The sequence below is a fragment of the Sorex araneus genome, chromosome 5, assembly GCF_027595985.1.
Source record: "Sorex araneus isolate mSorAra2 chromosome 5, mSorAra2.pri, whole genome shotgun sequence".
Classification (NCBI taxonomy): Eukaryota; Metazoa; Chordata; class Mammalia; order Eulipotyphla; family Soricidae; genus Sorex; species Sorex araneus.
In genome coordinates, this window is record NC_073306.1 from 46,630,850 (window position 1) to 46,655,337 (window position 24,488).

At 44.6% G+C, this 24,488-nt stretch overlaps 1 protein-coding gene and 1 non-coding gene across 3 annotated transcripts in view; one reads left to right on the forward strand and one right to left on the reverse strand.

Moving 5' to 3' along the window:
* Nucleotides 1-231: 231 nt before the first annotated feature.
* On the reverse strand, nt 232-365 carry LOC129405412 (U11 spliceosomal RNA). Its single transcript, XR_008630562.1, has one exon. It is a non-coding gene; the product is annotated as a U11 spliceosomal RNA (small nuclear RNA).
* A 3,953-nt stretch (nt 366-4,318) lies between these two features.
* Nucleotides 4,319-24,488, forward strand: part of TAF12 (TATA-box binding protein associated factor 12) — a 30,493-nt gene continuing 10,323 nt past the window's right edge. Inside the window, exons 1-3 of one of the 2 annotated variants that reach the window (XM_004603519.2) lie at nt 4,319-4,432; nt 15,588-15,839; nt 19,033-19,110. In XM_004603519.2, coding sequence (XP_004603576.1) covers nt 15,672-15,839; nt 19,033-19,110 — 246 coding nt within the window. In that variant the 5' untranslated portion in view covers nt 4,319-4,432; nt 15,588-15,671. The remainder of the gene's footprint in view (nt 4,433-15,587; nt 15,840-19,032; nt 19,111-24,488) is intronic. The other variant, XM_055139110.1, reaches the window with a different exon arrangement.

Consider the following 24,488-nt stretch of genomic DNA (forward strand, 5'->3'; position numbering starts at 1 on the left):
AAGTAGTGTTTACTCTGCACGCGACTAGAGTTAAACCTACGGTACCGCGTAAGGACACCCAGCATCGCATTAACCCTTAGAAACAGCCACAAAACAGAAATTACCGTGTGCAACGCCTAAACATACCAGAAAAAAAACAACGAACAAATCAAAACATTACTCGTTCAGTAAGCTTAAATCCAGTCACAAAAACACGACACCGAACAAAGCCCTACTTTTCACTGTAAAGTGCGGGGCGCCAGGACCAACGATCACTAGCTGCCCTGCTACGCAAAAATTATGCTTCCGAAATCTCTTGATGTCGATTCCGCACGTAGAGCAAGCGATTTGCCCTACGTGTGCCACTCACGGCAGAAGCCCTTTTTGCTGGAGTAGCTACCAAAACAAGGTAGCAGTGTTAGAGAATGCCTCTTTCGGTAGAGGTGAAAAACAAGTCGCCCTTTATGTGCCAGTCTGTCGTACTGAAATTAAGAAAAAGCATAAGATATTCTGAGTAAAGATATCTTTAACATAAACTTTGATGGCTGTGATTTTTTAAAAATTTTTGTTTAGAAGTAAAGTCAAAGACCTGAGTCAGTATGCAAATACCGCAGTGCTTGCTGGGAAGACTGGCGGGCGCCGCAGGAGCGGGTGGGTGAGCAGAGCAGTTGCTGGAAGTGAGAGGGAGAGAAAGCAGGGTTGCCTTTGACCGACCGCTGTGGAGGAAGATTTACCTGTACATTCTGATTTTCAGAGAAGCCTAAAGTGGAACCAGGGTCGCAGTTCAGTGTAGGTCGCGTGGCTCGCGTTTATGAGGTTCCCAGTTCGGTCCCTGAAACCCACATTAAAAAAATAAAACGAGTAATTCTATTATTGTGTAATTTTAGTTTTATCAGTAAAAATATGTCCATATGTCCTTGCTGTCTATATTTTCTCTGTATAATAGTTTTGGGGTTTTTTTATTTGTTTTTGGGTTTTGGGCCACACCCCGCGATGCTCAGGGGTTACTGCTGGCTCTGTGCTCAGGGATCACTACTGGCGAACTCCGGGGACCATAAGGGATACCGCGCGGCTGCATGTAAGGCAAAGGCCCTACCTGCTGTACCATCGCTCCGGCCCTTCTCCATATAGTTTTTTGTTTGTTTTTTTAAGAGTGTGGGTTATTGGGGCTGAAGCGATAGCACAATGGGTAGGGCGTTTGCCCTGCACGCGGCCGACCCAGGTTCCATTCCCAGCATCCCATATGGTCCCCTGAGCACCGCCAGGAATGATTCCCTGAGTGCATGAGCCAGGAGTAGCACCTGTGCATTGCCAGGTATGACCCAAAAAGAAAAAAAAAAAAAAGAGTGTGGGTTATTGAGCCGCACCCAGCGGTGCTTAAGAATTACTTAAGGAATTACTCCTGGGATGGCTTGGGGAACCATTTTGGAGTCGTTCTTGTGCTACCAGGAATCGAACCCAGATTGGACACGTGCAAGGAAAGCACCTTAGTAGCTGTACTATCTCTCCGGTCCTAGTTTGTGTTTATTTTTTTCCTGCAAATTAGGCTTTTTGTTTTGGGGTCCTACCTAGCAGTGGTCGCTACAAGCAAGGCAGGTGCCTTCTTCACTGTTATCTCTTGGGGCCCTTAAAGTCAGAGGACCCTGAGACAATGGTGGAGGGAAATAAGCACTTATGTGGCAGGTGTGGTGCTGGAAGACTGCATGTATGAAAACCTATCGCTGATAGTCCTGCAAAATTATAAATCATGATGGCTAAAATATATCAAAAGATGAATAATAAAATAAGGTTTATTGAAGTATAATCACTGTATCACTGTCACTGTCATCCCGTTGTTCATCAATTTGTTCAAGCGGGCGCCAATAATGCAGAGTAAATTCATTTTATACTTTTTTTTCTTTTTGGGTCACATCTGGTGATGCACAGGGGTTACTCCTGGCTCATACTACTCAGGAATTACTCCTGGTCGTGCTCAGGAGACCATATGGGATGCTGGGAATCGAACCTGGGTCAGCTGTGTGCAAGGCAAACGCCCTACCCACCGTGCTATCGCTCCAGCCCCCTATCATACTGTTTTGGTTTCAACTAACTTACACATGTGCTACTTAGAACACTCAAAAGATCAAACTTCAAGAGTTCATTGTGGGGCTGAAGTGATAGTACAGCGGGTAGGGCGTTTGCCTTGCATGCGGCCAGCCTACCTGTGTTCGATCCCGGGTATCCCATATGGACCCCCAGGCACTGCCAGGAGTAATTCCTGAGTGCAGAGCCAGGAGTAACCCCTGAGCAATGCTGGGTGTGACCCAAAAAGAAAAAAAAATTACCTTTCCTGAACGCATTTACAAGGTCCTTTCTGAGCCTTGCCTTGCCTGACTCTCCCACCTCTGTGCCTGCCATTCTCCCCAGTAAGCTCCTATCACCTAGGCCATCTTGAATGAATTCGTTCCTTGATCAGAACACTCAGCTAGATCTAGTTTAATATGGTATTCTCCTCCTCCTCCCCTTTTGTGTGTTAATTACCCATTTCCTACTCCAGATTGTGAGAGGTCTATCTACCACTTCTTGTCTGTCTTAGCCATTAGTATATGGTATATATATCCAGCACCTAACAAAAGGCTTGGCACACAATGAGTACTCTAGTTGTTGAATTTAAGCTGAAGAGGTTTTTAGTTGTGTTTTTTTGGACCACATTTAGCTGGCTCTGTGCTCTACTCTGGCATTGTTTTTGGTGGGGATTGGAGGGATGAGAACCTGGGTCTCCCACATGCAAAGTATACACTCCAATCCATTGAGTTCTCTGTTCCCTAAATTCAATTTTTTATTTGGGGGGGAACAGGGGGGCAGAACACCTGGGTATACTGAGGGCTTACTCCTGGTGGGCCTGGAGAACCATATGAGATGCCAGGAATTGAACCCAGGTGGGCTGTGTGAAAGGTAAATGACTTATCTGCTGCATTATCTCTTCAGCCCCCTCTTATCTGGGAGATAATTCAAAGGATTTGATTCCCATCATCACTTCATAGTCATTCAGTATTGACAGGTAGGACCCAAAATCTAAAATAAGCTTTTTCTTTTGAAGCGAGATAGTTTTTATTGAAACATATTTAGAAGATGTGAAGGGAGTGAAAGGGAGTAGTTCAAGGGAGAAACACTGTATTCTCCAGAGTAGAAATAGGTGAGCAAAGAAACCTAGTGACATGCAAGTGAGGTATGTGTTTAAGGAAGAAAATGGGCTCGAAGGACAAGTCTAAAATAAACTTCAAAAGTTCTAGAGCACGGGCTGAAGCGATAGCACAGCGGGTAGGGTGTTTGCCTTGCACCCGGCTGATGGGGCCCGTATGGTGCCCTGAGCACTGCCAGGAGTAATTCCTGAGTGCATGAGCCAGGAGTAACCCCTGTGCAACGCCAGGTGTGACCCCAAAAAAAGGTGGGGGGGTATTTTAGAGCGGCTGGAGAGGTAGAACAGCGGTTAGGGCACTTGCCTTGTACGTGGCTAAGCCGGGTCCTATCATGTGGTCCCCGGAACCTCGCTAGGAGGCATCCCTGAGTGCAGAGCCAGGACCAAGACCTGAGCACGAGTGGGCCTCCTTCTGACGCCCCCAAAATCTTTTTTTTCTTTTTCTGGTTAAAGCTTTAGACAGGGTTTTGATTTCAAGTAGAGGCTCTCCATTCATTCACAAGGTCTCAGTAATTCGCACAGGCTTTCAAGGCTACAAACAATAAATCAATGATAGGGGAGCGTGGCAAAGAAGATCCTAGGAGTTGGTAGGACCGCATTATCATTACTCGCCAATTCAATACACAGGCACCAGCGGTCTCTCTTTTGTGTCTGTGCCACGACCGCCGGTGCTCTGAGAACTCCTGGCTCTGTGTTCAAGGGTCGCTCCTGGCGGCTCGGGCGAGCACCTGAAGCCGAACCCGGGACTCCAGCCCGCCGAGCCTCTCCTCCCGCCCCAACCATCGGTCGCTCTGCTTCCCAGACTCTTGTGTTGCCGACTTCCTACTTTTGCTCCAGAGGACAGTATGGGGTGCTGCTGTCACCGGGCGACAAAGCACCAAAAATGGCGACCTTTCAGCCATCCCAGGGCGTCCGGTCACGCTAGCTATACAAGTGACAGGCCGAGTCGGGAAGCAAGCAGCTAAGGCCGACTGCGTAACGCCCGGGTCGAACGCGTCGACAGCGTCCACACCACCCGTCCGCCACAAGGCTGGAGAAGCCGAACGGTCAGAGCGGAATGACAGCGGACGGCGGCGACCACGTTGCCGCGGGCCGTGTGCGCTTGCGCGGAGCAGGCGCGCGCCCGCCGGCCGGAAGAGCCGCGCGTTTCCGGGTTGGAGGCGGGGAGCGGTGCCGGAAGTACTCGGGGAGGGCCGAGCAGTCCGACCGGCTGTTGAGACGAACGCTTCACTGGGGCAGTCTCCGCATATCATGGGGAGATAGACGCTGCTGCCTGTGAGTCTTGGGCCCTGGCAGTTGAGGAAGAAGAGAGGGAGGAGGGAGTGTCAGGACCCAGACCCACAGTGGGGCAGTGTTTGAAGAAGCAGGCTGTGGAGGAGACCGGGCTGTGAGGAGCCAGGCTCTCGGGACGGGAATTCGGGGCTCGGAGAAGACGCGGCAGTAGGGACCCGGGCTCCAGACGGGACTTAGGGGGACGGGGACGGATGTGAGTTCTCCGGCTCCCGAGGAAAAGTGGTCTTGAGAGGAGCAGGATTTGTGAGGACCCGCGCTCCTCCGAGGAGAGACGTGAAGACACGGGCTCCTGAGAGGTAAAAGCCGAGCTGCGGACGCCCGGGCTCGGCGAGGCAGACGCGGGACAGCGAAGACCCCGGCGCCTCAGGCTGCAGCCCCGGGCAGCGAAGACCCAGGTTCCCGCGGGGGTAGGAGCAGGCAGGTTCCGACGGGGGTCTGGCCAGGAGCAGAAGCGGGCAGTGTGAACACCGGCTCCCGCGGCGCGCGGGATCCAGGCTTGGAGACTCGAGCGCCTGGCGGAGCCGGCCAGTTGAGTGAGGAGCCCGCGCTCCGGAGAGCGGAGCGGGGCAGGGGCCGTGGCCGAGAGCGGGCCAGGGCATCCGAGCGAGCGAGCGAGCGAGCGGCCCTTTTCTCCCCTCAGCCGTGCAGCCCCCCGGAGGTTAGCGGAGGTTTGTCCCGGGGAAGACGACTCCTGCGCGCTTGCCCGCCCGGCTCTCGCCAGGCTTCGCCGGTGTCCGATACTTAAATCCGGGATGCCCACATGCGAAACCTCTTCGTTTTCCGCTCCGTCCTGGCCGAGCCCCGATGTGAAGTTGAAGCAGTTTGGAACTCCGCTGAGCGCTTTTAAGTCCTGTCCCACACCACCGCGATTCAGCCCCTCGTCCCTGCATCTGCCTCGAAAGGAAGTCAGGGAGGGAAAGGCCCGCAAAGAGAATCTTTTTTCAAAACGACGCCTTTCCCATGTAAAGGAGGTTTAAGGATCCCTGGGAGGTAGAGATGGGTCCGATCATAATTTTGAGACGGTAACCCGCTGGGCCAAGCAAATGGGAGGTGTGTGATTTATGTTCCTTAGAAACACGGCTTGTAGTTAGAGAACCTCTTTACCTGAAACTCAGGAGGGATTTTTTTTTTTTTTTGGTGGCAAATGCTAGTACCTTATTTTGAGTCTTGTCACTGTATTGACATTGATATGGTTAATGTCATCAGTTGGAAAACCCCTAAGTGAAGCCTGCCCCTCAAAAAAATAAGTATAGAAAGTTGGGGATAAAGAAGTTATAGTCCAGATTCTTAACGTAGCGTTTCCTGGAGATGGGTACTTTCAGATAAGGACTGTGGGGGAATACTTGATCCAATCACTTCCCTTCTTCAATAATATCTTGTTGAAACCTACTCAGACATCCTAAGCACTTCCAGTATATCCTTTAGTGCTGGAGAGAGAGCTCAGGGCTGGAATGCAAGCTTTGCAAGAAGCCCAGTTCAGTCTCCCATCACTCCCCAGTAACTGAGCCAGGAGTAGCCCTGAGCACTGCCAGGTATGGCCCAAAAGCTACAAAAAGAAAAAAGAAAGCAAAAGAAAAATCCCAAATCATTGTATCAGTTATCACAGCCCCAATATCAAAAGTTAGATAGTCCCTGTGTACAGATAAGGAGATCTGTTCAGCAAGGTTATTAAGTATCTAGCCTGAAATCATTGTACTGAGTTCCTGATCCCTGGTCAAATCCAGTGTGGCTAAAACTTTTTTTCTAAGTGGAATTATTTTCTTTCTAGTTTGCCCAATGGCAAAATAAAAGTAGTTGTTATACAAAGCATGTTGACTGAAAACATCCCCCTCCACCCTAAGTCAGCTCTTAATGTCAAGTTCTATAACTTATTAAGGTACTCATGTAGTGTGGTATTTGAGAACTAAATACCTGATTTTTCAAGTGTTGGTGTTCCAAAGAGAAGAACAGGGCCTGACTATAACTTTCCTTGCAATAGAGTAAGATATATATTAAATTTTGCAGCCAGGAAATACCAATTTGAAAAATAGGGCTTATGTGAGGAAGTTACTCAGTCATACTGAGTCTCTCCCATTTATACAGAAGGTAAACATGTTATTAAGAAATTCCCCCCCCCCAAAAAAAAACCAACAAAACAGTATCCTAGGGTGTGACACATGTATTGCGAGTGTGAGGTCAGGGCTTCAGCCCCTAGTGCTGAGAGAAAACAACAACAAGGGCTTAAATTGGGTTAATTTTATAACTAGTTAAATTAATTAAATAAGAACTAAATGCATATTAGAAATTCGGCTGTTAAAACTATTATTTTTTTCTCAGTGGGCTAGCTTATTCTGTTAGCCTATACTTAAATGATCAAAGGTTATTAATGCCACCATTCAAAAGTGGTCATTTTTTGGGGTGCCAGAGGGCTAAGCACTTGCTCTGTAGGCTGGAGACCCGGGTTTGATCCCTGGCACTTCATGATTCCATGAACACCGGCAGTAACAACTCCTGAACATTGAACTGGGAGTAGCCCCTGAACACTGCTGGTTGTGGCCCAAAAACAACAACCAAAAAGTAATGGCAATTTATTCCTGAATTAAGTTGTCTTCTACATTTATAAAATGTATTAAGGTTCACTTGTTTGTAGCATAAGTATTGAGTTATTGTAGTTGGATTTCAAAGTACCTGATCAGAAAAATTGCTTAGTAAAGGCTGTACATCCGTAGTATTAACGATCTGCAGGTCTGCACTATGAGCCAGAGTGATGAGCTGGGAACCCCTTTTGTATGCTGGAGGCCCAGGTTCGATCCCCTGCAGTGCATGCCTCCCAAAGCACCACAGGGAGGTCTGGAGAGATAGAACAGTGGGTAAGGTGCTTGCCTTGCAAGTGATCAGTTCGGGTTTGATCCCTGGCATACCACATAGTCCCCTAAGCACCACCAGGAATGATTCCTGAGTACAGTGCCAGGAGTAACTTCTCAGTATAGACAAGTTTGGCCCCAAAGCCAAACCAAACCAAATAAAAGCACCACACTGGAGAGTTGTCCCTGAAAATTGCAGGGGATGACCCCAAAATCAAAAGGATTAAGTCTTCAGTGATGTGGGTGTCTTGGCAGCACAAGACAAACATTAACTTTATTTTATTTTATTTTATTTTATTTTGCTTTTTGGGTTACACCCGGTGATGCTCAGGGTTACTCCTGACTTTGCACTCAGGAATTACTCCTGGTGGTGCTTAGGGGACCATATGGAATGCTGGGAATCAGTCGGTCAGCCGCGTGCAAGGCAAACGCCCTACCCGCTGTACTATTGCTTTAGCCCCTTAAATTTGTATATATGACTAAATTTTGAAATCTCTTACTAACTGTAAAAAGACTTTAGAATTTTACCTGTTCCCAGTTTAAATGTAGAAACACTAGTCAAAGGGAGCTTATGTAACTCACTGTTGAACTAGGAATGTACTAAGTCTACATATCTTGGGTCCTCCCTGTGCCACAATACCAACAAATAATAGGATGGATGAAGTATTATTAAATTTTATATTTTTGGGCCATACCCAGATGTGTGCAGGTCGTACTCCTGGCAGTGCTGGGGATTGAGCCAGGCATGATCACCTTCAAGGCCAAGTACTTTATCCCCAAGCTGTCTTTCTGGACCCGCCTTTGATGTATTTTTTTTTTTTTTTTTTTGGCTGGGGGAGATGGGGCCTGCCCACACCCAAAGCTGCTGAGGGGTTAATCCTGGCTCTGCACTCAAGAATTACTCCTGGTTGGCCATATGGGATGCTGGAGATCAAACCCATATTGACCACATGCAAGGCAAGCATCTTACCACTGTACTATTATTCCAGCCCCAGATTCTTGTAACTACTTTAGCTGTATAAGCTCAGTAAATTGACCCAGTAATCTCATAAGGTATACTTTGTAATTAACTTTTTTCAGATGAGGAAGTTAATGCATAAAGAGATGATATCTTTATCAGTAACATAAAGCTGATAAATGGCAGAGTTGGTTCAGTGATTTAGCTCAGCACTTGCTATCAGAATCAGTGCCATTGACCACTGTGTTATACTACCTTCTGTTAAGTCAAAACTGTCTACAAAACTGCATAGGGGACCAGGCTGTAACTCAGTGATAGAACAGATGGTACACATGTGTAAGGTCTTTGGGCTTGATTCCTGACACCATGAAAAAACAATATTTGCCTACATAGGATCAAATTAGTTTTTTTTTAAAAAAATAGTGGGGTAAAAAGTTCTCTATTTCTGTTTGTTTTTTTTTTTCTTTTTGGGTTACACCTGAAAATGCTCGGGAATTAGTTCTGTCTCTGCACTCAGGAATCACTCCTGGTAGTGCTTAGGAGACCATATGGGATGCTGGGGATCGAATCCAGGTCGACTGCGTGCAAGGCAAATGCCCTACGCTCTGTACTGTTGCTCCAGCTCCTGTATTTCTGTCTTCAAGTCTCACAGTTAATTGATTTTTCCTCTACTTGGGGAATACTTGGGGGCTTGGGGGCATAGTTGGTGGTATTCAGGGGACTATGTGGTTCTGGGTTCAAACCTGGGTTGGCCACATGCAAGGCAAGCATCTTAATACTGACTATCTTTATTCCCTGCCTTGGTTTCTTTCCTTCTGAAAAACCAGATTTCATAATACAGTTGCAACTAGATTTCCGCTGGCAGTGCATGATTGTTAAAAGAAAAAGCAATTAGGATTGTAGAGATGGCTCAAAGGATTGGAGTTCGTGTTTCATGTGGGAGCCCTGGGTGTTATCCTGGCACAACATGGATCCCCAAACGCTGCCTGGTGTGGCTGTAAAAAAGAAAAAAAGCAACTTGGGCTTATCTTTAACCATTTTTAATATGAGGATATGGGGAGAGAAAATAGATTTGGTTATTTAACTGAACTCCCAGCCACACAACCTTGTTTTGATAGAGTAGGTAATATTTTAAATTTTGGTTTTGGGCTACACCTGGCAATGCTCAGGAATTATTCTTGGCAGTGCTCAAAGAACCCTATGGAATGCTGGGGATCAAACCTGGGTCAGCTGCCTGTAAGGTACCTGCTGTACTATCTCTCTAGCCCAGAATTGATAATATTTTTACTGTGTATCACTGAGATATGAACTGTCTGAATTTACTTGTGATTCCCCTGGTTAATGAGTTCCAATTAGTAGATGGTAGTCAGGATTTACTATTATTACTTCTATTTACTATAATTTTACTGTATTTTACTTATAAATACTATATAATTGTTCTTTCAGATCCTTGCAGAGAAATTCCTGTTTTTATTAAGTAATGCATATCTATCTCTTAGCATTTTTGGTTTTTTGTTTTGGAGCCACACCTGGTGGTATTTAGGGCTTGTTCCTAGCTCTGCACTTAAAGATCACTCCTGGTAGGCTGGGAGGACCATATGAGGTTCCAAGGATCAAATCTGGGTTGACCTTGTTCAAGGCAAGTGCCTTACCCATTGTACTGTCTCTCCAGTCCCTTTATCTCTTAGCATTTTAAAGCAGTAAGAGAAATTTGAGTAGCCCTAGTATCCATAATATATTACAGTAAGAGAATTCAGATTATTTACAGTCATTCTATAATGCTTAGTAGTCATCACCACATTCAGGCTTATGTGCATGGGTTCAAACCTGGGTTATTCACATGTAAAGCAATCACCTTAGCTCTGTACTATTTCTCTGGCCTTTTTTTATTCTGGAGGGTAGGGTCCATATCAGGTTGCTCAAAGGATGTTCCTTGCTTTGTGCTCAAGAGTGAACTCTGGGGCATGGGAGCAAGTAGAGTGCTTCCTTGCATACAGCCAACCTGCTTTCAATCTCCAGCACCCTCTATGATCCCCTGAGCTCACCAGGAGTTATCCCTGAGTGCAGAGCCAGGAATAAGCCCTGAGCACCACCAAATGTGGCTCAAAGACAAAAAAGTGAACTCTTGTAACTGAGGGACTGTATGCATTGTAGGGGGCTTGCCATGCAAGACAAGCTTGTTATCTCTATACTGTTTGGCCTCACATTTGGGGGTTAAAGAAATTTGTCAATAAATAGATAATTTGGGCATTTAGCCCTCGATTAGGTTGTGATATTTTATTTATATTCATATTTATTTGGTGGAGTCTCCAAAAATAGGGAAGTCCAAGGACAGTCTTTGCAGTATTTGGCCCACTGGACCAGATTAGATTGGCAATATGATACTGCTCAGACCCAGCAGTATTCTGGGCTTCCAGAGCTACACTTGTCAGTACTCTGAGGGCCACGTAATGCTGGTGATTGAACTCTGCCTAATGCATGCAAAGCATGCACTTTGGTCTTTTGAGCTAGCCTCCTGGTCCCAGATTTTTTTTTCCTTTAATTTGAATTACATAAAATTTACTGTTTTGGGATAATCGTTCTAAGAGTTGTGACAAATTCATACTGTCACCTAAACATCATAACTTTCAGGTTACCTAATAATTCTACCACCCTCACAATTTCCCTCATAGTGTTCCATTGTATTCAGAATCTATTATGCACAGCCCTGACAGCTGTTCTCCATCCAGAATGTTGTATAGATGGATCATGCAGTAAGACGCCTTTTGAGTCTTACCTCTTTTCACCCATCATAAGACATAGAAGATTATCTGTGTTTGTGCATGTACTAGTAGTCCTTTCCTTAATTTTCTTGGAGGGTGTTTGGTGAGTGGGCCTACATCCATAATGCTCAAGGCTTACTCTTGGATCAGTGCTCAGGGTCACGCCGATGGTACTCAGAAAACTGTATGTAGTACCAAGGATTGAAGTTGTGTCAGCCACACACATTAAAGGCAAGCTGCTGTCCTATATCTCTGGCTCCAACTCCTTCCTTCCTCTAGCATTCCATTGCATTATGGTTAAGCTCATAGTTTGCTTATTAATTAAGCAGTTGAAGGCATCTAGATTATTTCTAGTTTTGGGTAATTATGAATAATGTTGCCATAAGCATTAACATACTGAACTTTTCTTAGGGGCGGGGGGCCGCAGAAGTGTTTAGGCCACACCTAGCAATGCTCAGGGCTTACTCCTGGTTCTGCACTCAGGAATTACTCCTGACAGGTGCTTTGGGGACCAGGAGTGCCAGGAATAGAACTTGGTTGGCCATTTGCAAGGTAAATGCCCTACTCTCCTTATAATTGCTCAAGCTCCTGACTTTTTTTCATACTTTCTGTGAAGATAAAATTTATTTTCTGTGGGATAAATATCTAGGAGTTAGTCACATGTGTATGTGATTTTAAGTGTGTATTTCACTTAAATCTTTTTCTTTGTGGGCCACACCCAGCTGTATTTAGGACTTACTCCTGACTCTGTGCTCAGGATTATGCCTGGCAGACTTTGGGGACCATATGGGATGCCAGGGATTGAACCTGGCTCAGTCTTGTGCAAGGAAAGTACCTTACATTCTGTATTACTTCTCCAGCCCCTTAGCTTATTTTTATTTATTTTATTTTTGAGTTACATTCAAGTTGTGTTCAGGACTTACTCCTGGCTCTTGTTCAATATTTATCCCTGAAAGGGCTCTAGGGACCATGTGTGGTGTTGGGGATCGAACCAGAGTCAGCATGTGTCTTTGTTTCTGGCACTAACTTTACAACTTTATAAAGTCTTTTTTTGGGGGGGTCACACCCAGCGATGCACAGGGGTTACTCCTGGCTCTTCACTCAGGAGGGGACCATATGGGATGCTGGGAATCAAACCCGGGTCAGCCTCGTGCAAGGCAAACGCCCTACCCGCTGTGCTTTTTTTTGCTTTTTGGGTCACACAACTTTATAAACTTTATAAAGCACACACAAGTTGCTCCAGCCCCACAACTTTATAAAGTCTTTATAGAAGACCAGACTATTGTACAGCAGGTAGGATGTTTGCCTTGCATGCAGCTGACACAGGTTCAGCCCCAGCACATATAGTCCCCCGAGCCTGCCAGAGGTAATTCTTGAGTGCAGAGTCAGAGGTAATGCCCTGAGTACCACTTTGTGTGGCCCAAAACTCAAAAATTCCTTTTATGTATTATATGCTGTCATGTATAACTTTAGTTATAATATAATTTGCTAAAAATGGAACTTTAGGATCAAAACAGTATAGGTTGTTGTAATTGTTTATTTGTTTGGCTTTTGGGCCACACGTGGCTGTGCTCAGGGCTTATTCCTGTCTCTATGCTTGGGGATCATTCCTAGTGGTGCATTGGAGACTATACAGGGTGATAAATATCGAGCATGAGTCAGCTACATGCAAGACAGGTGCCCATACCCTCTGTACTACTTGCTTCGCCCCCAGGCTATTCTAATTTTGATAGATAGTGCCAAGTACTCTTTATAGAGACCTCTAAGAATTTTTTTTTGTGTGTGTTTGTTTCTGGTGCTCATCCAGCAGTGCTCAGGGATTATTACAGGCTCTGCACTTAGGAATCACTCCTGGTGGCCTTGGAGTGATTCCTAAGTGCAGAGCCGTGGGATGCCAAGAATTGAACTCCAGGGGCTGGAGTGATAGCACAGCGGGTAGGGCGTTTGCCTTGCACGCGGCCGACCCGGGTTCAAATCCCAGCATCCCATATGGTCCCCTGAGCACCGCCAGAGGTGATTCCTGAGTGCATGAGCCAGGAGTGACCCCTGTGCATTGCTGGGTGTGACCCAAAAAGCAAAAAAAAAAATTGAACTCCAGTCAGCCACATGCAAGGCAGGGATCTTATCTGCTATACTATCTCTCCAGCCCCAGAAATAATTTATATTTTCTTCAGCCAATAACATGTGAAATTACTCTAAAACATAGTATGTATAAAACCAACATAGTATGTATAAAACCTTTTCATCATTGTTAAATGGGTAATAAACAGTAAATAACTTCCAGGTTTAATTTGCAATGTTTTTTTGTTGCTGTTTGTTTGGTGCAGAGTTTTTGGTTTTGGGGTCACACACAGCACTGCCGAGGGGCTGTTTCTCTCTCTGTGCTCAGGGGTCACTTCTGAATGTTTTCAGGGAACCCTAAGTGGTTCCAGGGATTGGGCTCCTTGTAAAGCAAGTATGTTACCTCCTGTGCTATCTCACTGGCCATTAATTTGAATCTATATTATGAAGGAGAGTAATAATCATTTTATTATTTGAGGAGTCTTTCGAAAAAGAACTTTTTTTTTTTTTTTTGCTTTTTGGGTCACACCTGGCGATGCACAGAGGTTACTCCTGGCTCTGCACTCAGGAATCACTCCTGGCGGTGCTCAGGGGACCATATGGGATGCTGGGATTTGAACCCGGGTCGGGCGCGTGCAAGGCAAACGCCCTACCCGCTGTGCTATCGCTCCAGCCCCCGAAAAAGAACTTTTTTTTTTGTATTGTCACACACAAACAAATAATTGTGTTGGACTATCTTCCTCCTCGGCAGCTCCTGGTCAGCAAGTCAGCCTATTCTGTTTTGGTTATTAACCAGTGCCTAATTAATTAATTTTTGCAGTCCTAGGCATGGTAGGACCCCACACATTCAAGGCATGTATGTATTCTACCCCAGAGCTACGTTCAGACTTGTTAATTGCTTTTGTTAAGGGGAAACCAGAGGGTAAGGTTATAGGTTAGTGGTAGAGCAGCACATGCCTTGTTTGTGTGAGGCTCTGAGTTCTATCCCCAGGACCAAGAAAGGGAGGGAAAGAAGAATGGAGAAAGGAGGGCCAGAAAGATAGTATAGGTACTAAGGTACTTGCCTTGCATGTAGCTGACCTTGGTTTGATTCAGGAACCACGCATAGTCCCTCAGCACTGCCAGGAGTGATCCCTGAGCACAGCCACTAATAAACCCTATGCATCACCGTGTGTAGTACCTGACCCCCACTCCCCAAGAGTAAGAGAGATTATAGTACGATTATTTGTAATATTTATAGTCATTATTGATTTTAAAAGATATATATGATAAGGATGATTTTTTTTTTGTCGGGGGCCACACTTGGCAGCACTCAGGGGTTACTTCTGGCTCTGCACTCACAGATCACTTTTGGCAGGTCGGGGACCATATAGGATTGAACCCGAGTTAGCCGCTTGCAAGGCAAGTGTCCTTCCCGCTGTACTATCTCTCTGGCCCCAAGGATAATTTCTTGGTACCCAGTAGAGATAAGGAGATAATGTTTCTCTGCACCACCCCTTTTGCTTGGATTCTGGCTGATGAAGAGGTGCAAGTCCATGCAATGGAAATACTTAATTGGTAAGGGTGATGCTTGATGCCAGTTGTTCATTTACAGGTAGCTTTTGAAAATGGCTGCCTCTCATTTCACCGGGCTCACAGCCGTTGCCGATGTAATTAAAGATCTAGACACTCAGATAGCTGTAAGTAAGCTCCTTGAGGCCACTGTGAGCAGAATGGTGAATGTATTTCTGATTTTGATGATACTAAAGCTGATGTCCACAATATCAACCTCAAACTTCTAATTAAGGAGTTTTGACTATTCTAAGTTAGGTACCCTGCATGTACTTAAAGATTGCTAACACTGAGAAAATTTGCTCTGGATGACAAAGTAAAACTTACATTTAACAGTTGTTATTATTAAGCATAGTCCTCACATAATCTTACGCATGTTTTGAAATACCAAAGTGAACTGATCTATTTTCTGAAGTTTTTGACTGAGTTTTAAGTATGTGATTGTGTGCTATGATTTGAATTTTATGCTTAAAAATAATGCATGTAGTACATAACCAAGTGTCTCATTTGCTCTGAGTCTTTAAAATGTCTTGCTCATTCTGGATTATTTTTATATCTAAGGTTTCTGATTTCATTTACTTTTTTGCATATTTCAATTTTGTGGGCTAATTTACTTAGCTTTTGGAGAAGAGATGGTTTCTCAATATAAGGTGAGAGCAATGAACATTCTTTTGTTTTTGGGTCACATCAGCAGTGCTCAGCGGTCACTCCTGGTGGTGCTCAGCAGACCACATGGGGCTCTGGGGATCAAACCCTGGTTGGCTGCACACAAGGCAAGCACCCTACCTGCTGTACTGCAGTGAATATTCTTTTTTCCCTACTTTTTTAATGTGTGGGTTTCAAATAGTCACTATTCCAGATATACTCCTCAACATCTGAGAGACCGCATATGATTTTACTTTCAAAATTCATCCTTTATTTTAAGTAATTGGGGAGCTAATTTTTGTGTTTTCCTTCTACAGTTGATTGGCCTTGGTCCTCACAGCTCCAAAAAGAAACAGGATCTTGATAAGCTCTATGAGCTGAAGTCCAAAGCTCGACAGATTATGAACCAGTTTGGCCCCTCAGCCCTCATCAACCTCTCCAATTTCTCATCCATAAAACCGGAACCAGCCAGCACCCCTCCACAAGGCTCCATGGCCAATAGTACTACAGTAGTAAAAATACCAGGTACTCCTGGGACAGGAGGGAGACTAAGCCCTGAAAACAATCAGGTATTTTCCTCTTACTTTTTGTTCTTTGTAAGCATCTAATTCTGTTATTTGTATCAGTAATACTTTGAGACAAATTCAACTTAAATATTACCTCATCCCCTCAACTGAGAAAGGTTTTTTTCCTTCATTCAGATTTAAAACAAGTAGTAAGTATATTCTTTTGACTGAGACCTTGGAAACTGGGTAGAAAAGGATGAGTCAGCATTCAAGAGAAGAGAACAGAAAGGTGAATGAAGGAAGTTTGGGTGTTTGTTTGGACACCAGCCTATACTTATGGATTCTATTAGAGAAAAACAGGAGATAAATTTATAAGTAGGATTATGACAAAACATTCTGGGTGTTTTCACTGGAAAATTTAGTCATTAGACAACTTGCTTGGTAAATATTTAGTAGAACAGTAAGATTACCATAATAAATATAATGTGCCTTAGAAGGATTAAGGAAACTAGAAAAGGGGCATTTGCTTTGCATATGGCTGACATAGGTTTGATCCCCTGCACCCCTTATGGTCCCTCTAGCCTATCTCAGGAGTGATCCCTGAGCACAGAGCCAGGACTAAGCCCTGAGCATTGCTGGGTGTGGTCCAAAACCAAAACAAGAAAGCGGGGGGGAGACGGACTAGAAAAGTAAGAATAAAAGTAAACTGAGAGGGGTCGGAATGATAGTACAGCGGGTAAGGCGTTTGTCTTGCATGCGGCTGACCCAGGTTCAATCTCCGGCATCTCATATGGTACCCTGAGCACCACAAGGAGTGATTTCTGAGTGAAGAGCCAGGAGTAACCTCTGAGCATTGCCAGTTATAATCCAAAAATCAAAAAAAAAAAAAAAGTAAACTGAGAGGAAGACCAGTGTTAAAAGACTTTTGACAGCGGGTAGGGCGTTTGCCTTGCACGCGGCCAACCCGGGTTTGAATCCCAGCATCCCATATAGTCCCCTGAGCACCCCCAGGGGTAATTCCTGAGTGCATGAGCCAAGAATGACCCCTGTGTATTGCCAGGTGTGACCCAAAAAAAAGAAAAAAAAAAAAAGACTTTTTTGTTAATTTAAGACATATAACAAAGACTTGAATTGTTGGGGCTGGAGTGATGGCACAGTGGGTAGGGTGTTTGCCTTGCACTCGGCCGACCCAGGTTCAATTCCCAGCATCCCATATGGTCCCTTGAGCACCGCCAGGAGTGGTTCTTGAGTGCAGAGCCAGGAGTAACCCCTGTGCATTGCCGGGTGTGACCCAAAAAGCAAAAAAAAAAAAAAAAAGACTTGAATTGTTATAATAGTAGCACTGTAGCACTGACTTCCCTTTGTTCATCAATTTGCTCAAGTGGGCACCAGTAACATCTCCATTGTAAGACTTGTTACGACTTGTTACTGTTTTTGGCATATCGAATACGCCATGGGTATCTTGCCAGACTCTGCCATGCGGGCAGGATACTCTCGGTAGCTTGCCAGGCTCCCCAAGAGGGACGGAGGAATCGAACTCAGGTAGGCCACATGGAAGGCAAATGCCCTACCCGCTGTGCTACCGCTTTAGTCCATTATAATAAGTAGGATGAAGAATAGATAAATGTGAACTATCACTAACATTTATTTTTTTTTAAATTTTTGCTTATTTTTAGTATTAAACATATTTATCACAGACACTCTAGAAATACTAAAAGAATAAATATACAATTCTGTCCCAACCTAAAAATGACTATAACTAGCCTTTTAGTTTATATCTTTTGATCATTTTTTTGGAGGGGGTCATACATGGCAGTGTTGGGTCTTATTCCTGGCAGTGCTACTGATGGTTCTAAGAGGATAATAAGGTGCCAGGGCTATTACATACAAAGCATCCATGCTTTACCTTGCTTCCTCCTTATTTATTTTTTTCTTTTGTCTTTTTTTGGGCAACACCCGGCGGTGCTTAGGGTTCACTTCTGACTCAGGGATCATTCCTGGCAGGCTCGGAGGACCCTTTGGAGTGCTTTGGATTGAATCCGGGTCAGCTACATGCAAGGCAAACAGCCTACTCACTTACTCATTGTATTATTGGTCTAGCCCCCAACTCCCTTTTTTTTTTTTCATTTTTTTGGTGCTTGAATTGAACAGGGCTTTATACATACAAGGCTAGTGCCTTACCACTGAGCTATATCCCTGAGTCCTGATCTAGTTCTTTGTGGCATCTCCTCAGACTCCTGTCATTTCCTTTGTAAAAGTAGGATCATATTTGTACATACTTACATGCTTTTTTTTTTTTGAGAGGGCCCACACTTGGCAGTGCTCAGGCTTAATCCTGGTTCTGTATTTGGGGATCACTTCTGGTGGCATCTGGGGGACCAAATGTGATGCTGCTGATTGAATTGGGGTTAGCAGTGAGCAAGGCAAAGCACCCCCTTAACCACTTACTGTCTCTCCACTCCATAGTTGTACATACTTTATAAATATTTTATTAATAAAGAGAGGAACACATGTTCTCTGCCTTCAGGAAAATTTTAGTTATTAGATTACAAATAGGCTAATTTATATTTATATACTAGGATGGAAGGGCACATAGTACAATATAGCCAAAGGAGGAAATGATTGCTTTTTTTCTCAGTGGACTAGGAAAAGCATCAGAAATGAGATAACCACTAGCAACCAGGTAGGAAGAAGGTGGAAGAGGCAAGAGAAAAGCAAAGGCAGAAACAGTAAAATTAGTGGTGGTCAGAAAATTATATTCCCAGTATATGCACATGCATCGTGCACACATAGTTACACATTTTTAATGTAGAGCAAAGTGAGGCAGAATGAAAAGAGATGAGACTGAAATGAGCTATCTCCCAGATGCTTGCTTCTCTTCCAAAATGCTTTTTCTGCCTTTCCATAGATTACTTCTGTCTTAAAAATATAGTCTTGGGGCTGGAGCGCTAGTACAGGGGGTAAGTCCTTTGCCTTGCACCCAGCCAACCTGGGTTCGATTCCCACCATCCCATATGGTCCCCGAGTACCACCAGGAGTGATTCCTGAGTGCAGAGCCAGGAGTCAGCCCTGAGCATCGCCGGGTATGACCCAAAAAGCAAAAAAAAAAATCTAGTCTTGTAGAGGTTATAGCCCCAACTGGCTTAACTCTTTAAAAAATAATAGATAAATACAGCAAATTGACTTCGTTATAGGGAAATGAGTTGTTTTGTTTTCTTAACACTTGGCTGAAGAATCTTCTCCCAATTAACTTTAGGTTTTGACCAAGAAGAAATTACAAGACTTAGTAAGAGAAGTGGATCCTAATGAGCAATTAGACGAAGATGTGGAAGAGGTAAGGTGGGGCTTCATACCCCAGACATTGTGTCCCTAGTTGCTAGTATAGAATAGTTATAACAGATTTTAGAGGCATACAAATTTGAATTTGAAATTGCTCTGTCACATTCCAGCTTTGTAGTTATAGATCAGTTACTTAAGCTTTCTGAAACTCAGCTTGCTCCTATTTTGTAGGTATAACTTCTACAGGACTATTGTGGGGGTCCAGTGGAATAACTAACATAGAAATCACTTAGGAAAATGCCTAGTACTTTGTTTTAATTTGTTTATTTTCATTTTGGGGCCACATTCAGCTGTGCTCAGGGCTTACTCTTGCCTCTCTGCTCTGCTCTGAGATCACTCCTGGAGGGACTTGGGGGACCATATGGGATGCGAGAGATTGAATCCAGGTTGGGTGCATGCAAGGCAAATGTTCTTACCCATTGGACTATCACTCGGGCCCCTTTAATTTGTTTTTGTTTTTGGGCCACATCTGGTGGTGTTGAGAGATCATTTCTGGTGATGCTCAGGGGATCATATGTGGTGCAGGAATTTGAACCTGGATCTGCAACATACAAAATGTATGCTCTCTCTGGCCCAATACCTAGTTTTACCTGTACAAAAGTACATAGTATGCTGCTTGTAGGCAATCACTCTTTTTTTTTTTTTTTTTTTTGCTTTTTGGGTCACACCCGGCGATGCACGGGGATTACTCCTGGCTTTGAACTCAGGAATTGTTCCAGGCAGTGCTCAGGGACCATATGGGGTGCTGGGAATCAATCCGGGTCGACCTTGTGCAAGGCAAACGCCCTACCCGCTGTGTTATCACTCCAGCCCCTGCAATCACATTTTTGTTTTGTTGTTTTTCTTCATCCACCTGTGCTCAGAGGCTTCTCCTGATTGTGTGTTCAAGGATCACTGTTGGCAAGAATGAGGACCATATGGATTGCCAGGGATTGAACCTGAGTCAGCTGTGTGTAAGGCAAATGCCTTGCCTGCCACACTATCACTCTGGCCTTTTATTTGTTTATTTTTTTAAGGTTTTTGGACCATACCCAGGATGCTTAGGAGCTACTCCTGATTCTGCTTAGGGACCATATGCAGTATCAGTGATCGAACCAAGAGCTAGAGAGATAATACAGCAGGCAAGGTACTTGTCTTGCATGTGGCTGACTCGGGTTTGATCCCTGGCACCCCTTACTCCTGAACACCTCCAGGAGTGATTTCTGAGCACAGAGCCAGAAGTAAGCCCTGAGCACCACTGGTATGGCCCCAAAACAAACAAGTAACCAGGACCAAAGCAGGGTCAGCCACATGTAAAGTACTTTACCTCTGTACTGTCTCTCTGGCCCCTTTCAACCTATTTAAAATTGTTGTTTGTTTTTGGACCATACCTGGTAATGCTCAGACGCTTTTCCTAGTTCTGTACTCCAGTCATTCCTGACAGTGCTGGGGGTTAAACCAGTATGCTTTATATGCAAAGACCCATTGTACTGTCTTTTGGTAGTCCTTTTTTTGTTTGTTTGTTTGTTTTGCGCTACTTCGTGCTCTCGGGGTATATATCTGGCTTGTTTGCTTGGGGATCACTCCCAGAGTTTTTCAGAGGACCGGTAAAGTTCCAGGGATCAAACCCAGGCCTCCCACATGCCAAGTACATGCTTAGCTTATTGCTCTCTCTGGTGACCCAGTATTTTTGTTTTGTTCTGAACCACACCCAGTGGTACTTGGGGTCTATTCCCAGCTTAGTGCTGGTGCCAGGGATTGACCTTGGGCTCATGCATGCAAAGAATGCACTTGGCTCATTGAGTGATCTCTCCTGATCTGAATTTTTTTTCTTCTTTTTGGGTCACACCCAGCGATGCACAGTTGTTACTCCTGGCTTATGCACTCAGGAATTACTCCTGGTGGTGCTCTGGGGACCATATGGGATGCTGGGAATCAAACCTGGGTCGGCCACATGCAAGGCAAACGCCCTACCCACTGTGCTATCACTCCAGCCCCCTGATAAGATTTTTAAATTGTATTTTTTCTCCCCTCCGACCTTTCTTTCATCCCTTTCGTGGTTGTTGTAGTGCCTGGGGAATGCACACATACCTGGCTCTTGTGCTCAAACATTTTCAGCTTTGATACTCACCAGGGGTCACAGGGCTTTTGGACTCACACTTGGATCATGGTACTCACCAAGGTTTGCACTCCTTTAGTTGTGGTGCTGCATGTCTCCTCACCGAAGATTGTACTTCCTAGTTATGGTCCTGGTGGACCTTTTCTAGTAGTGGTACTCACCAGGATTATACCCCTTTTTTGTGGTGCTCACATACTTGGCTTCAGTGCAGCTGGAAATCACTTGCAGCACTGGGAATCACAGACAGCAGAGCTGCCACACTCAAAGAGTGTCAGGATGTGTCAGGATGTGTCGGTGCTTATGGGACAACAGGATTTGAACTCATGATTATACTTTTGCAAGTAGATACTGCACTGTTCTGCAAGGTCCTTAAGTTTGTTAATTTTGTTTATGTTTTTGGTTTTTGGACCATGCTGTGTGGTGCTCAGGGGCTGCTCCCATTTTAGTGATTGGGGTTTGCTCCCAGTGATACTCAGGGGATCATATGGTGCTGGGGATTGAACCATGGGTCTCCTGCATGTTGCACTCCAGCCCTTTGAACTGTCTCCCTGGACCCAGTTGATTTGTTTTATGACCATATCCCACAGTGCTCAGTGATTACTCATGGCATTGATTGGCCAACCATGCAGTGCCAGAGATTGAACTGGAACTCCCACATGCAAAGCATGTGCTCTGATCCTCTGAGCCATTTCCTCAGTCCTGTTAACTTTTTTTTAATATAGAAAAAATATTTTATTTTTGGTTTGAGGCCCATACCCAGCAATGCTCAGGGCTTACTCCTGGCTCTCTGCTGAAGTACATCACTTCTAGTAGTGCTCAGGGAACCACATGGGGTGCTGATAATTGAACCAAGGTCAGCTGAATGCAGGGCAAGCATCTTAACCTCTGCATTGTCTCTCCTGCCCTGATGAAAAAATCTTTTTATTTCCTTTTCACTGACTCTTCATTTTCCCTTTAAACTATAGTCTGTCCATATTTTATGTATATTTTTCTTTCTGGGATATTAATTTTTTGATATCTTCTTTGATATCATTACATTCTTTTTTCTGTATTGTCTTTGTTTCCTCTGGGTTCTTTCGTTCCCTTTTAATTTACTTTCATTTTAATACTTGGGATTTTATTAGATTGTCTAGTGATCCTAGATATCCATTCTAATAGACTAGGCCATTATAAAGCTAATTCAAGGGGCTGGAGCGATAGCACAGCAGGTAGGGTGTTTGCCTTGCATGCGGCCGACCTGGGTTTGATTCCCAGCTTCCCATGTGGTCCCCCGTGCACTGCCAGGAGTAATTCCTGAGTGCATGAACCAGGAGTAACCCCTGTGCATCGCCAGGTATGACCCAAAAAGCCAAAAAAAATTTAAAAAATAAAATAAAATAAAAAGCTAATTCGAGGTAGAAACAATAATTTTTTGTGATTCAGGGGCCATATGTATTAGTGTTAGGGGATATTCCCAGCTTAGTGCTTGGGGCTCTCTTGTGCCAGTGCGTGTGGGCACCATAAGTGATACCAGGAATTGAACTCAGACCTCCTGCTTGTAAAATATTTGCTCCAGGGGGCTGGAGTGATAGTACAGCGGGTAGGGCGTTTGCCTTGCACGCGGCCGACCCGGGTTCAAATCCCAGCATCCCATATGGTCCCCTGAGCGCCGCCAGGAGTAATTCCTGAGTGCAAAGCCAGGAGTAACCCCTGTGCATCGCCAGGTGTGACCCAAAAAGCAAAAAAAAAAAAAAAAAAAAAATTTGCTCCAGCTTATTGAGCTATATATCCAATTTGGGAGCAAAACTTACCGACTGATGAACTTTACCTGGTAGTACTGTGGTAAATGTTTAACAGCTAACTGTTAATTTTCAACATTTCCTAGTTTCACTGGTATAAATATTTGTACTTTGTTATATGCTATCGACGTGTCATTAATTGCAAACTTGGGGAGAAATATATATATATATGTGTGTGTGTGTGTGTGTATCTCCCCAAGTTTGCAATTAATGACATGTTGATAACTTATAAACAAACACAGTATTTTTAGGTGCAGGGCTGGAGCGATAGCACAGCAGGTAGGGCGTTTGCCTTGCACGAGGCTGACCCGGGTTTGATTCCTCCATCCCTCTTGGAGAGCCCGGCAAGCTACCGAGAGTATCTCGCCTGCACGGAAAAGCCTGGCAAGCTACCCGTGGCGTATTGGATATGCCAAAAACAGTAACAACAAGTCTCACAATAGAGATGTTACTGGTGCCTGCTCGAGCAAATCAATAAATTACAGGATGACAGTGATACAGTGATATGTGTGTGTGTGTGTATATAATATATATAAAGTTTTCTTGAGTTCATCTTGGCAGATTTTACCAGCCACTGAGTTGACATACGACAATTTGCCCAAAAGTCAACTTTATTGCTGAGAGATCCCTTAATATCAGTAACGCTAATTCATTTTGGGGAGTAGGTTGGGTTTAAAACCAGGGCCTCATATATGCAAAGCATATATGCTCTACTATAGAGCCATATCTTCAGTTGCTCTAAGTTCTTTCTCTAAATTCACATATGTCCAGAGATAATCATGTGGCCAAACCTGTTTTGGGTTTTTTTTTTGCTTTTTAGGTCACACCTGGCGATGTTCAGGGGTTCCTCCTGGATCTGTACTCAGGAATCACTCCTGGCGGTGCTCGGGGGACCATATGGGATGCTGGAAATCAAACCAAAATTGGCCGCATGCAAGGCAAACACCCACTGTGCTATCACTCCAGCGCCCCAAATCTGTTTTAATCCTTGGCCATGCATGGTCTCTTGGGTACCTTGAGGAGCTAAGTATGGCCAAGATCTTCCCATTCTGCCCCCAAAAAGAAATTTATTAGAGGGGCTGAAGATTATTTATTTATGACTTTTTTTTTGGTGTGTGGGAGGGGAGTCACAGCTGGCAATTCTCAGGGGGCTACTCCTGGCTCTGCACTCAGGAATTAATTCTGACAGTGCTTAGGGGACCATTTGGGATGCCAGGGATCAAAGGTGGGTCAACCACTGCAAGGCAAATGCCCTTCCTGCTGTATTTCATTCTGGCCCCTGGGAAGATTTTTTTTTCTTTTTGGGTCACACCTGGCGATGCACAGGGGTCACTCCTGGCTCTGCACTCAGGAATTACCCCTGGCCGTGCTCAAGGGACCATATGGGATGCTGGGAATCGAACCCGGGTCGGCTGCGTGCAAAGCAGTGCTATTGCTCCAGCCCAGGGAAGATAATTTTAAAGGACTACAGTTCATATCGCTTCTCAGCCTTTTGGC